Raw genomic sequence first — 13,978 nt, 5'->3', positions numbered from 1 at the left:
ACCACCAGGATGGAAAGTGAAGGTGCCATGCTGACCACTCGTACAGCATCTGGGTCACTACAAGTTCAAATACGCACAGATATCATTTTCACATAAAAGTTGCATAATGCACTTTAAATAAAAAATAAAATATATTTACTTCGTCTTGAAATTTAGTAGCCATAATGTGAATATGCTTTTTTTTACTTCAATATTAACAGATTTGTGGCTTTACATTTGAGCTTTGAAGTGTATTTATGATTGCACTGAGACTGGTGTTAAGATATTGTCATTGAGTGGGTCGTTTATTTTTAGGATAAACTGACTTTTTCTCCTTTTTTTTTTTAATCGTAATGCAGTATTTTGATACGTGATAAAACAAAAAGCGGTGGAATTTTTGTTTTAAGTCCTGTTTGCATAAGATGGATATTTTTCGTGCTTCCCGTGAATGCAGCACAGTGACTTCCTGCCTGGCAGCGGGTGCGCTGCTGTATCAACAACAATGGCTCTTGGTCAGAAACCGGACCGGGGACGATGCAGCAAAACCGTCGGACTAGTTGCGCTATTACTCATGGATCTAGTTGTACAATGTGCGCATGGTATGTCAGTGCGTTTTTAATTTAAAAAAAAGTTTCGGTTATTGTCTCGTTACAGTGTGGTTAGCATGGTTGTTAGCTTACCCTAGCTTAAGCTATGTTTCCCATAGAAATAAATACGAACTGCTCTAAGCTACCCTGCTATTTGTGTGTATCATGTTAATATCATGACACACGATTTTTATTCTGTCTGAAAGTACCCTTTACGACGCCTTTATCTAAAGTGTTCTCATTGTGCTTCATTTGTGTCATATTTTCTGTTTACCTGACAGGATATTTGAGGTCTTCGCATGTTGGTCCAGAGCAACCTTACGCTAGAGATGCTCAGCACGGCCCTGTGTTCACCAGTCCAGTGGTGCCCGCAGCAGCATCAGGTATGAAAATACTGATTGAAAGGGCTGAGCTAAATCCAGGGGCGGACTGGGGCTAAAAAAACAGCCTTGGACTTTGCTGACCAACACCAATGGTATTGCATTCAGGGGCCATACCTTTGGTTTGGTGTGTTGAGGGGGACCCAAGTGGTCATGTCTATGGTCATGCCCCGGGAATTATTTTGGCATTTAGATGTGATTTCCTGCATTCTGGTGCATTTCAAATGATAATATATATATATATAGATATAGATATAGATATAGATATAGATATACTGTATAGATATACTGTATAGATATAGATTTAGATATTTCAGCCGGTCCTTTCTACAATGAGTAATTGTACACAACAGTCTTTTATGTAGCCTGGGTCTGGATGAAATGCGTTGTACATGTGTGAAAATGCATGCCTAGTTCACTGCCAAATGAGCTGCTGGATCAGAATAATGTAATAAGTCCATAAGGGAGGAGAGCCGAACCGAACCAGAGAGACGGTGGCACTCATGGTAGAGCGGGTCGTCTCGTGATAAGAATGTTGTGGGTTCGAATCCCAGCTCCCGCAAATGCACACTGCCATTGTGTGTATTTCACGTAAATTGTGCTCTTCATGTTTTAGTCTCCCTCTCCTCACTCACCGCCACCGTGTCCTTGGTCGCTTTGCAGGTCTACCTGCGTAACCGGCGTGCTCTGAGCAACGGCACGGTCTCCTTTTCATTCAGCTGTAGGTAGAGAATGCATTAAATTGTGTGGCTGCACCCTCTCTGTCCTCCGGAATGGCCACTGTCATGTGCTCCTTCAGAATGCACATATGGCCAGTCCACCCCTGTGTAAACCTCAATGTCTCTATCGAGTTCCGAAATGTAAATATTTTGTTCACTTTTTATCTGCCAGTATCATCTGTGGAAGAAGAAGGCTACATGGCAAAGTGTCCAAGTGGTGATGCCTGTAATCGTCTGGCAGCTGATTGTATTTCCTGTAACTACCAACACAACTGCACGTATGGAAAACCAGCCTCCTTCACCTGTAGACCTAAAAAGGGCGTCCACTGTACTGTGTGTACATTTTTATATAATTGTTTTAATTTTTCATCATAAGCTCTTGCAACTTGCATAGCCGGTGACTAACGTGTAATTCTGCCTGTTCAGAATGCGACAGGACACCAGCAAACCAACTTCTCTCTGGCCATAACCTGTCAATTCTGCTGGCAACTGGATCCGTCACTTTACCGCTGTTCTAACTCCACGAGCTGTATGACTGTGTCCTGTCCAAGGAAGCGCTACAACGCCACTTGCAATGTTTTGGATCATGTACATTGCTTAGGTACTGTAGAAAATTATATTTACTAAACAAATCATCAATGAGCTTTGACTATAAAATGTTTAGTTTAGTTATATCCACGTTATTTATTTTTCTATTTACTTATTTATCTGCGCATGTATCTATTTTCTTTGCTTACTGTGCTTAACTCTTCTCCTATGTAGGATTTTGTGGAACTCAAATGGTCAAAAAAAAAATATGATGAAGGCCACACCGTGTAACATTTTACCCAATAAGTAGAATAAAATACAAGCATTTACTTTATTAAAAAGTGAGACAGCAGGACAAGCCCCTGAGAATGTCTTTGCTGTGAGCGGCTCACCTCTTCTAAGTTCTGTCTTGAGATATTGACTAAAGGCAGCCAAATATGAGATTTAAATAAGTTAGGTCCTCATCCAATTCCATCCTTTGATTTCCCACTGCATAATATATCACTTTCTGTGTGTAGCTGATCATTAGGAGCATGTTTTGTATTGTGCCTTTAACTATTGGTTACATGTTTGTGTTTTTTGAATTGGGCATTAAATTTTTTTTGTGTGTGTTTTAAGGTAAAAGACATTTTCAGAAACGATTATTTTGTAACTGGACGGGAGGATACAAATGGTCAACGGCATTAGCTCTGAGGTATGGCCTTTATCTCATATTGAAATGAAAAGAAATGTTTCTGTCATTTCACTGTAACCTCAATGTCTGATCTATTTTTACAGCATTACACTTGGAGGATTTGGGGCTGACCGGTTTTATCTAGGTCAGTGGAGAGAGGGTTTGGGCAAACTGTTCAGTTTTGGAGGCCTGGGTATTTGGACATTAATAGATGTTCTTCTAATTGGTGTTGGTTATGTGGGTCCTGCTGATGGTTCTCTGTACATCTGAAGCATAGCTTTGGAAACATGGTTAGGAGCTCTGGCCCCTTTCCTGCCTCTGACGGTTTCACCATCTTCAAGACTTAAGATGCTGTGATCTTAGCACGTTTGCCTGCCCAAGCTTGCTGTGCAACACGTCCTCATCCCATCTGCTCTCAGGCAGGAAGCTCATCGCCTCAACGATAACTACCCACACAAGTAACGGATTGATCTCCATCACTACGTAGATGGAACTGTGCAGGAAGTTGGGGCGAAGCTTGAGAAAGGGCCTGGCGTGGCACTGCACTGAATTTGACTGGCTACTCCAAGTGCCACCCCATCCAGGATGTCTGAAAACCTACAACTCATTGTTATATGTAATTAATTGGGGATACAAGGCACTGAAGCCCCATTCCCCAACCCCCTCCTTCCTGACCACCTTAGAGAAAAATGTTGGGCTTCACCACTGGGAGACTGAGAAGCAGTCAATATGTGTCTGTCTGTTAGATTGAACTTAATAGGCTCACTCACTCTAGATAGGGTTGGTGTCCTGCTGAGCTCAAGGAGACAAGTTTGCACCTTAAAGCCAAGCGTTTTCCTTACAATTTCCTCCTGGCGGCAGTTCTTTGGCGTTATTCTGAGATGTGGCATAGACTTTGAATACTCTACTTAAATGCTTATACTATGTACGAAAAGGAAAATTTAAAGATGCTTCTCAATTACGTGCACTCTGTTATGTACATGCATTTTGTTTGTGTCCAAATTTGTATTGCTGTATCTTTTAATTTATACAAGTAAAAACTTGAAATACATACTGTTACAGGTTATTAATACATTATTTTGCTGTAGGTATTGCGGTAAAGGGGACAAAAGTGTAGCTATAAGCTTTTTCTTATGTCGGTCATGTAAGGCTGTCTTTGAAAGTACTTCTCCATAACTGGCAGTTATTTTCACAGCTGCTTGTTTTTTCACAACAGAGTGTTGTGAGGACACTATCCGGCTAGCATGTGAAACGAAAAAAAACAGACGTACAAAAAAGGCTCAAAGATATAGTAATGTAGTATTATGTATAGTAACACTATAGATAGAGAGATACACTTCCACTCACATTTAATGTGACAAAACAATGCAGTTTCTCAGTCATCCAGGTCCAGGTAATCAAACTCAAACAAAAGGGTGAATCAACACAACTGGATTTACTTTTAAAAGATTTGATGTGACACTTTGCTATTGGCTGCTGCATAGTTCAGGCTGTTGCACCCTCCATATTCCACCAGTTACATCACCAGTTTCTTCATATATATGAGAATGCCTGCCTACTCCCTCACACTAACTGATGCAAGGATTTGCCATAATTTGTGGGTCAAGGGAAGTTCCCAATATTATTGGCATGGAATTTGCTTATAAAAACAGTAACTATAGCAAAGTAGGCCTGGGGTCAAATGCTGCTGCATCTAGCCCTTCCATCTGCCTCACAAACATACAGTAATCAAACCCCAAATGCATTTGCAAAAAAGGAAGAACAACACTGATATTTTAACGGACTAAAGAAAGGCAATGTATAACTGCTGCAATTTTTTTATTGCTCTTTTAGAAGATGAGTCTATTGTACTCATCTAAAACACCCAAACCCCACATTGAAACCCTCAATGTGGCTCTTACATCAAAAAGTTTGCCCATACCTGCCATAGGCTAAACAATCTTATATGCCCTACTTACTAATATATTACTGCAGAAGCTTTTGTCCATAAATCAGTAGTTATTACAGATAACAACTCGGCAAATAATGCCTTTGAATACCTTTAATTTTCTTTGATCATTTCAAAGTCCAAAAATGTTTTTTAAAAAAGATGATAATGATCCAATTTAGTTGCCTTTACTTCAGTCATTCATACTACAAAAATTAACTGTAATTTGGAGTTGAGATGATGATCATCTATGAAAGACACAATCATGGCTTCCAGCTTTTGAGCAGCTAATTATGCAAATAAGAGAACAAAAGTTTATTCACACTGAGCTTACACAATCCAATCTGGTTGTATCAAAGCTGTACATTTCAAAGTACGGGTTGTGGCCGCAGTGAATTTCACTCGTCCAGGTGAACTCTCCAGGACAAGGGGCATTTTTCCACCCCCACCCCGCACCGCTTCCTTTTATTTCACATTTCAATGGTTGCTAAGGAGCCCCTGAGGCAGTGCTGTTAATTACTGTCTATATTTAAGAAAACAGAGTTGGCACCCTATGAATGTGCAATGACGTATAACACTGAATCAGTGCATTAAATAATGATGTTAGATTCCCCCCCCCCCTTCAATTATTGAAGAACATTTATTCATAGGATGCACTGTTTGCCACATTCAATTAGTTTATGTCAGATTTAGTTTATTTACCAAGAGTGATCAGGCATAGCATTATGGAACCTGTTAGTAGTAGTGACCCACGGTAATTGCTTAAGTAAGAGTAAAAAAGTACTTGGATAAAATGCTACTCAAGTACTGTATACTCGAGTGGTTCTGAGTGTCTGATTTATGTTTCAGTGGTGACATAAATAAAATAAAACATAAAATAATTATATTTTCTGATTTTTTATCTCATAAAACCCATATGGAAACCCATACAGACACAGGGACAGAAACAGGACCTTCTTGAGAGGCAAGAGAGTGAACCAGTCAGCCCACGTGCCACCTTATATTGCTTTTAAGATGCGAAGATGCTTCGCATAGGCAAATCTTGATCTGTTTTGTCAAAGTGAAGCTCTTGTCACAAAAAAAGCTTTTTTTGTTACGCACGAGCACAGTGCAGTATTTATACTACATGATATGGTCACTAAAGCAGAAGTAAAAAGTATTGTGTGAGAAAACTACCTACAGTTACTTTAAAACTGAAGTACTGTTCACTGTACTGAAGTTTGTACCACCACCTTTACCCTGCCCGATCCTGTCAGACCTCAGAAGGGATGGACACCATTTGGGAACACTTGGAAAGCCTGGGTGAATGTAGTGTGCAAGTGAGTGGTTGATGGTGATCGGAAGGGCAGATGGTGCTGATTGGCAGCCTCACTTCCATCAGTCTACCCCAGGGCAGCTGTGGCTACAATAGGAACTTACCACCACCAAGTAGAGTAAATGAATAATGCAATGTAAAGCATCTTTGAGTGTCCAGAAAAGCACTATAATACATTTACTCAACATGACCCGCCCATACTCACCTCTCTCTCTATACAACAGACATATTCCTAAACCCTCCATATACACCCTTGAACACTCACACATGCACACTTAGTGTATATAATTCATATATACAGGTCCTTCTAAAAAAAATTAGCATATTGTGATAAAGTTCATTCTTTTCCATAATGTAATGATAAAAAATTAAACTTTCATATATTTTAGATTCATTGCACACCAACTGAAATATTTCAGGTCTTTTATTGTTTTAATACTGATGATCTCTTGGCATACAGCTCATGAGAACCCAAAATTCCTATCTCAAAAAATTTGCATATTTCATCCGACCAATAAAAGAAAAGTGTTTTTAATACAAAAAAAGTCAACCCTTCAAATAATTATGTTCAGTTATGCACTCAATACTTATATATAATACCAGTGGTTTTGGCACTGTGAGCAGGTGCCAGGTCGTGCTGAAAAATGAAATCTTCATCTCCATAAAGCTTTTCAGCAGATGGAAGCATGAAGTGCTCCAAAATCTCCTGATAGTTAGCTGCATTGACCCTGCCCTTGATAAAACACAGTGGACCAACACCAGCAGCTGACATGGCACCCCAGACCATCACTGACTGTGGGTACTTGACACTGGACTTCAGGCATTTTGGCATTTCCTTCTCCCCAGTCTTCCTCCAGACTCTGGCACCTTGATTTACGAGCGGCATGCAAAATTTGCTTTCATCCGAAAAAAGTACTTTGGACCACTGAGCAACAGTCCAGTGCTGCTTCTCTGTAGCCCAGGTCAGGCGCTTCTTCCGCTGTTTCTGGTTCAAAAGTGGTGTCAGGTCGGCAGTCTTACCCATGATTGCAGTTTTGAGTAATGAACCAGGCTGGGAGTTTTTAAAAGCCTTAGGAATCTTTTGCAGGTGTTTCGAGTTAATACGTTGATTCAGATGATTAGGTTAACAGCTCGTTTTGAGAACTTTTTCATGATATGCTAATTTTTTGAGATAGGAATTTTGGGTTTTCATGAGCTGTATGCCAAAATCATCAGTTTTAAAACAATAAAAGACCTGAAATATTTCAGTTGGTGTGCACTGAATCTAAAATATATGAAAGTTTAATTTTTATCATTACATTATGGAAAAGAATGAACTTTATCACAATATGCTAATTTTTTGAGAAGGACCTGTATTTCAGTTTTGTTTTCATTTACTTCATTATTATTTTATCATTATTTTTGTGACTATTCTGGTTTTCCCCTTTGTTTCTATCCCTCCCCCGCTGTGATTCCCGTTTTCCTCAGCTTGTATGCACTCACTGTAAATATGTACTTGTCACCTGGTTTAAATAAATAAAATAAAAAGTATGTACCAAATGTATAGTGAATGTAACTGAGTAGAACCTGCCTCTGGTGGAGCCAATATTGTATGTATATTCTAAAACCCCAACATGTATGTGCTTCAAAGTGGTGACAAAACAGCGATCCGCGACCCGATGGCACTTTGAAAAATCCACTGGACATAACAGCTGAGTGGGAACAAATGGGACACCAGACGCTTATGGTCTGGATTTGTAATCATGGGTCCAGAACCACACACAAGGTGAATGTTTCTGCTCACACACATACTCTAGATGGGCACAAATGGAGAGCTTTTTCCCATTATCAAACCTCTTTTGCGTGAAACCCGCCAGAAACACAAACACAGGGAGAGTGCAAGTGTTAATGCCATTTTTGCAGAACACAAGCTGTTTTCAAAGGCCTGTGAATAGAATAGAAGTGGCTTTGAGAGAAATGTTGGGTTGTCAGAAGAGGCTTTTCAGCAGCACTGGCCAAACAACCACCATGAAAATGCCCTGAAAACAAATTGAAATTGCACTTTCAGCTGTGTTAATCCTTTGAAGAGTGTTAATTTTATAATGTCAGTATTTATTATGTGCGAGTTCTGCTTTATTCTTGATAGAATAGTTTTTTGTATATCGACATATAAAGGGATCCCAAACCAAAATAATAGCCAAGATTTTACCATGCTGGAATTATTTTCCCAAGGAGGCTTAACCATCTGTGCAGCATTTCACTGCCAACTGTGCTCTCCTAGTGTAGAAATGGCTTTGGTTTTGGCATACTGACAAATATCTCCAAGTCATTGGTTACATTATATGAAAAAGCATCATCCAATCTAAAAAAAAAAAAAAAAAAAAGACAATAGCAATTTTAGTGATTTATTTGTACAATAGATTTTGCACTGTACAAAGACCTCAGTTCTTATACAAAGATAAGAACAAAAGAGCATCTATAGTTACCTTTTCCCTATGATCCCTCATACCACAATGTGAGCTTAAACTGGTGAAAATGTACAAAGAAAAAATAAAATATATCTAAAAAAACAAAATGTAAATAAATAGTTACCCGCCGAGCAAATGCAAACTTACAGGGCCAGGTGCTTCAGCAAAGTGCTAATGAATAATTAACATTTAGAAATTAAAATTGTCATAAAAATGTCAAATTATGTGTGTCCAAAGTAAAAGGCAGTGGAGCAAATGGCCACTGTGTAACAGCATGTAAAAAGTAAACTCACAGCCGACATATATACACAAAAGGCAAATGGTGACATTGCTCGTCTGCTATGCCTTTGCCAAATACACTCACACTACATACCCCATCCACAAAGTCATGAGAGGACACTTGATGAAAAACAAAAATCTCTCTTGACAAAAGGGACAATGTGGGAACAACACAATCTAATGTCAATGCATGTTTTTTTTTCTTCTTTCAGAGCAAATAATCGGATACATTCAACTCATGGTCCTTCAAACAAACCACCTCATCTTATCAAGTTAATAGAGGGTGCTGTATAAAAATATAACAAAGACTGAAAACTCAAAAACAAAAATATATCTACATAGTTTCAAATTCTGCTTACTTGGGGTTGACTGACACTGCCAAGAAAAACAAGAGTTCAACGTAACCTTTTCTAATGAGAAATGAAGGCTGCAAAAAGGCTCAAAATCAGGTCTGAGTAGCAGCGGTCTTTCCTCTCTCTGCAATTGTAACACAGTGAAAGCCACGCGTTCCATCTGGGCCCCTGGGGAGTCTCATCACACCAGGTGGCAGGCCATCGGCGTTCTGGATCTTTCGGCCCATCATTGGGCTGCCCACTGGGCTGCTCTCCTGAGATGCCACCTGCTTTCTACGCTGGACCCAGGGGCTCCCTGAAGGAGTGAGGCTACTGTCTGAAGAGTAGTCTGCCCATCGTCGACCAGCCTCAGGGCTAAGCCGACCCTCGCTGGCCAGAGGAGATTTGTGTGAATGTTGAGCCTTGCGCTGAGAGCAGGGACTGGCTCGAGGACTGGACCAGGGGCTGTTGCGTGGGGACATCCCGGGGCTCAGGTGATTGTTCTGAAAGCTGATGCCTGCCGTGGTGGGACTGAGCTTGTTACAAGATAAGGACTTTCTGCCAAGCCTGGGTGACGTGGGATTACTCTCAGTTTCTGATGAGCTGCAGGCCGAGTCGTCTCCATGGTACTGGAGCTCTCTGACTCTGCTATTGAGAGAACGACTTTTGCGCATTCCTCCCTCTTCACGCGGCCGCTCTTTTGGCACTTTTTTCTTTGGTGGCTTAGTGCCAATGAGGACAACTTTTAAACCAAGAGAACTAGTCCCTCCATCCTCGCATCCCACAGCTTCGTTAGCTTTGACAGCAGCCTCCACTTCCTCAAACTCAACAATAGCACATTCCTCAGTGCCAAGCTGGGAGTAGCGACCACTTAACCTCTTCAAATCTGCAGGCAGGTCTTTTCCAGGTTTCAGGACTCTGACAGAGGCTATAGCTCCGTAAGTTCCAAAAGCTTTAAGTAATAACTTCATTAGCTGCTCCTGCTGTGCAGCACCCCCCTCGCTGCCTCCGTTTTCTTTTGTGGTCCCAGTCAGTCCAGCCAGTTCTGGCCACCTCTGCAAATCACTTAAAAGTAGCATGCGGCTTGGCAGAGACTCACTGGCAAAGACAGGAACCGCGGACTTACGGCGCACTTTGCGCCCTTCATCATTCAACTCCAGTAGGTTGGAATGTCTCAGAGCATAAGCAGTTGTTCTCCAGTCACGAGTCAAGTGCTTTACCTGCAAACACATATCGCAAAAAAATAGTAAAAGCTAATTTCCATAATGTTTGTTCCTCACATACCCTCTATGATGCTGACCTCAAACCATTCCTAATAAGAATAGGTTTACATCATTTTGGCCAGATTGCTCGAATGACTAAATGTGACTAAACCAATGACAACATTTGCTAATGGTTAATGCATAACCATAGGGTTATGAAAACATTGGAGTCTATTGTGGAGGGTGACAATGAAACAATTGAGAACAGAAATAAACAGTTATGACTTATTTTAGATTTTGATTATTTTAGATTTTAATCTTTAGATTAAAATGCAATTTGTTGTCAATGCTACTTCATAATGATGATGTACTTGACACTCCTTGGCTTTTAAGTTTATAATTCTTATCTATATATTGTTTTTATTGTCTAGGTACTGTACAGCTGCATAAATTGTGGTTACCTTTTTGAACGAGGTGAGCAACTTGACACTGACGAATCCCAGTTTGTTACGTCGCACATGTTTTAGAAGAAAGGCATCATGTTCTAGGTTCTCATCAGATAGGTAGTATTCAATCTGAGCAACCAACTTGTGGATGAGTTCTGGGTCCGGGGGCTGCCAGCTCTCCTCCTCCAGTTCACCTCCACTGGTCCCAGCTCCACTGTGTGGGAAGACAACACGCAGGAGTCAGAACAGAGCAAAGTCTACTCCTCACACAGCATTTATTCGGATTCACAGTTGCTACACTTCATTGTACAAAGCATTTAGTGTACAGTGTTACGGTTATTGATGCTGCTCAGGTCATTGACTACAGTGACCTGCCTAAACCTGTACATTTGATTTGACATCCATACAATCTTTCACTGCCACAGACAATAGTGCCTATTCCACTGTTAGCAATACTGAAATAACTATCTGAGAGATACCTGCGTGAAGGTGGAGAGCACCATTCGAGTCAAGAAGCTTTGCAGATTAGAGAGTGGGTCTGAATGAAATGTTGTGGATGACTCATCACACCCCCACCCAAAACTCATATACACCCACAGTTTACTGCACACTATTGGCACAAAGCCGCTCAGGACATCAGGTGCAGCTTACTACAGGCATTCAAAGCCACAGAAAAAGATGTGTATGGGATTAGAGTGCACAAGACATGGAAATATTGTACCCCAGACAGCTGACTTTTTTTGTTTAGTTCAGATGTCTAGAAACACACCATTGTTTGCAATAACACAAGTCACATGAGACTTTGCTTACGTATTTCCTTTCCCTGTTGGCTTCCTGTGTGCCTACTAGGTTTGAGTTACACAGCATGTGTGCTACTTCTCTTCTTGTGCCAAAGCGTGGTTGTGACCTACAAATAAACTAAAACAATGGCTATAAGAAAGGAGGGACAGTGGCGATGCATTTTCCCCAATGGCCTTTCAATCACTGACTCACTCTTTGCACACGTCTGAGCAGGAACTTGCCCTATAGGACACAGGATAAATATAGCAGCCCTGACGTAGGGAATTAGATTAAAGTGAAGGTGCAATCCTTAGCCCATCTCCCAGGTGTCTGGCTTTAACGGGATGCTGCTACAGGTGGCTCACTAAACACAGGGGTGAACAATAAGGGGCAAGGTGGTTTGTGTGTCTAGGCTATTTCAAGTTATGTACCTTATGTGGTCTAATATAGATACGAGCCAAAAGCGTACCAGAGTAAATAATCACAGCATCACAACCCTTGTAAACGTGTTTTTAAAGCACCAACTTCACGCGTTAATCCCAGAAAGTGATTCAATCTCTCATTGCATTGGTAAATCAAAGAAGGCGAATAAAGGTGGCTTGTTACTCAGACCTGGATTTGTCATGCCTTCCCATTTCGTCTTCACTACAGCTGCCCCCGAGGATGTCAATATTGTTGGATGACAGTTCCTCCGGCTCCTCGTCCTCCGCAGCTTGAATGGCCACAGTTATCGTCACGGTCCCCATCTCCTGTGAGAGCTGATCCACCGTGATTACCTCATCGACTCCGTCTGAAATGCACGTCGATGTCTTCATCTTGTGGATGCCCACAGAGCCACTCATGTTCTTGAAGTATGACAAGGTGCTTTCATAGATCTCCTTGACTCTTTGGCTTGTAGTGGCGGCAGCAGCAGTCCCTTGAAAGCCTGGTCCCTCGATAAAGTCGAAAGAGCGCACAGGATACGGGGCGCAATGTTTCTTGTTTTGGCACCAGTTATGGCGGAAAAAGACCCACGGGGCTCCGAAGACGCGCTCCACGGCTCGCCAGAAACCCCTGATCCAAATCCGACCCGAGGCAGGGCCCTGAAGAATAGTGGGGCTTGTAGCAGCCAGCGAGATACAGCCTGGACCTGGTGTTAGCGACGGGGGTGGACTAGAGCCTCCGTGTGCTTCTACTGCCACCGCCGCCGCTGCTTCTGCCGTTTTTACTTCCTCATATGTAAGAGGCTTTCTGCTGTTGAGGCGAGCTTCAGGATTGGTCTTCTCGCACGCATTCCCAGCCCACAAGCAGGAACTGACACAAAGCCAAGAGGGAGGTAAAAGGAAAGAGAGGCAGCGCATAAATACATTAACCAAGGCGTGCATTTTGTCTGCTTATCCCCACACTATTTTCTTTTCATGTGACGGCACGGGTGAACATTTCAATGCCTCTAAGTAGGCAACTAACTGCACGTGTTACCATTTAATTGGGGAAACCATTGTGCCATGGGCCACCACCACTTCCCCAACGCTGCTAATTGGATAATAGTCTTCAAACGTCTGGGGGGAGGAGGGAGTGCTTAAGGCAGTGATCACCAATAGGTGGGCCGGGGCCCAAATCAGGGTCCAGAGCACACGTATGGTGTCCCTTGGTCTCTTTCTTACATCTCTATATACATTTCTTATGAACCTACAGGCCTGCTCCAGGTAATATATAAAGATGTACTATACGTTGTATGTGTATATATATTTAACACACTCACACACCAAGATCCTGTGAGATTTCAGATACAGGCAAACAGAATGGTTAAGGTGAACCAACCGGTCATTGTGGTGGTGGTGGACAAAGAGCAGAGGAAAGTGGTTGTGGTTGACATAGCAATACCAAGTGATTGCAACATCAGGAATAAGGAACATGAGAAACTACAGAAATACCGGGGCTCAGAGAAGAGCTAGACAAGGCCTGGAGGGTGAAGGCGTCAGTGGTGCCTATAGTCATTGGGGCACTCGGGGCAGTAGCCCCCAAACTGGAGGAGTGGCTACAGCAGATCCCAGGAAATATATCAGACATCTCGGTCCAGAAAGTGCAGTGCAAGGAACAGCAAAGATACTGCACAGAACTCTCAAGCCTCTGACCCATGCTTGGAAGAAGGATGACATTTTCATGAAAAAGGAGATGTTTTAGAGGTAGGACAAGCTGCTCAAAGTTTCACAAGTTGAAGCCTGCACTGACTGAAACTTGGACCAAATTTTCTGCACTTTACTTGCTTTCTCCACCTCTGCTGGTGTAAGTGAGATTGCTGAGTTGAAAGAAGACACAATTTCAGTTTGTGATGAAACAGCTCAGCTCTGGGATGTTAAATGCCATTCAATACAATGAGTTTTAAGCCATCCTGGGTGCGATGG

General features: G+C 41.8%; 2 protein-coding genes across 2 annotated transcripts; one reads left to right on the top strand and one right to left on the bottom strand.

Moving 5' to 3' along the window:
* Positions 1-456: 456 nt before the first annotated feature.
* tm2d3 (TM2 domain containing 3) lies at positions 457-3,886 on the top strand. The gene is made up of 6 exons (XM_079555174.1): positions 457-590; positions 848-949; positions 1,838-1,998; positions 2,092-2,266; positions 2,812-2,887; positions 2,971-3,886. The coding sequence occupies exons 1-6, from the start codon at positions 482-484 to the stop codon at positions 3,134-3,136; spliced, it is 789 nt and encodes a 262-aa protein (XP_079411300.1). The 5' UTR covers positions 457-481; the 3' UTR covers positions 3,137-3,886.
* A 4,611-nt stretch (positions 3,887-8,497) lies between these two features.
* On the bottom strand, positions 8,498-13,077 carry larp6a (La ribonucleoprotein 6, translational regulator a). Its single transcript, XM_079555964.1, has 3 exons — positions 12,207-13,077; positions 10,830-11,028; positions 8,498-10,386 (listed from the first exon to the last, which is right to left on the bottom strand). The coding sequence occupies exons 1-3, from the start codon at positions 12,956-12,958 to the stop codon at positions 9,280-9,282; spliced, it is 2,058 nt and encodes a 685-aa protein (XP_079412090.1). The 5' UTR covers positions 12,959-13,077; the 3' UTR covers positions 8,498-9,279.
* Between the last annotated feature and the right edge of the window lie 901 nt (positions 13,078-13,978).

This window comes from Gobius niger, assembly GCF_951799975.1.
Source record: "Gobius niger genome assembly, chromosome: 4".
In the NCBI taxonomy this organism is placed as follows: domain Eukaryota; kingdom Metazoa; phylum Chordata; class Actinopteri; order Gobiiformes; family Gobiidae; genus Gobius; species Gobius niger.
The sequence above is the reverse complement of the archived record's forward strand: the minus strand, read 5'-3'. Positions and strand labels throughout refer to the sequence as shown.

What these genes read in the sequence shown, in the direction of transcription:
- tm2d3 (XM_079555174.1), top strand. Translation starts at nt 482, where the DNA reads ATGGCTCTTGGTCAGAAACCGGACCGGGGACGATGCAGCAAAACCGTC. An exon ending in AAAAGGGCGTCCACTGTACT is followed by an intron (nt 1,999 to 2,091) that starts GTGTGTACATTT and finishes CTGCCTGTTCAG; the next exon opens with AATGCGACAGGACACCAGCA. An exon ending in GGATCATGTACATTGCTTAG is followed by an intron (nt 2,267 to 2,811) that starts GTACTGTAGAAA and finishes GTGTGTTTTAAG; the next exon opens with GTAAAAGACATTTTCAGAAA.
- larp6a (XM_079555964.1), bottom strand. Translation starts at nt 12,958, where the DNA reads ATGCACGCCTTGGTTAATGTATTTATGCGCTGCCTCTCTTTCCTTTTA. An exon ending in GGAAGGCATGACAAATCCAG is followed by an intron (nt 11,029 to 12,206) that starts GTCTGAGTAACA and finishes CTTCCCACACAG; the next exon opens with TGGAGCTGGGACCAGTGGAG. An exon ending in TGCTCACCTCGTTCAAAAAG is followed by an intron (nt 10,387 to 10,829) that starts GTAACCACAATT and finishes ATGTGTTTGCAG; the next exon opens with GTAAAGCACTTGACTCGTGA.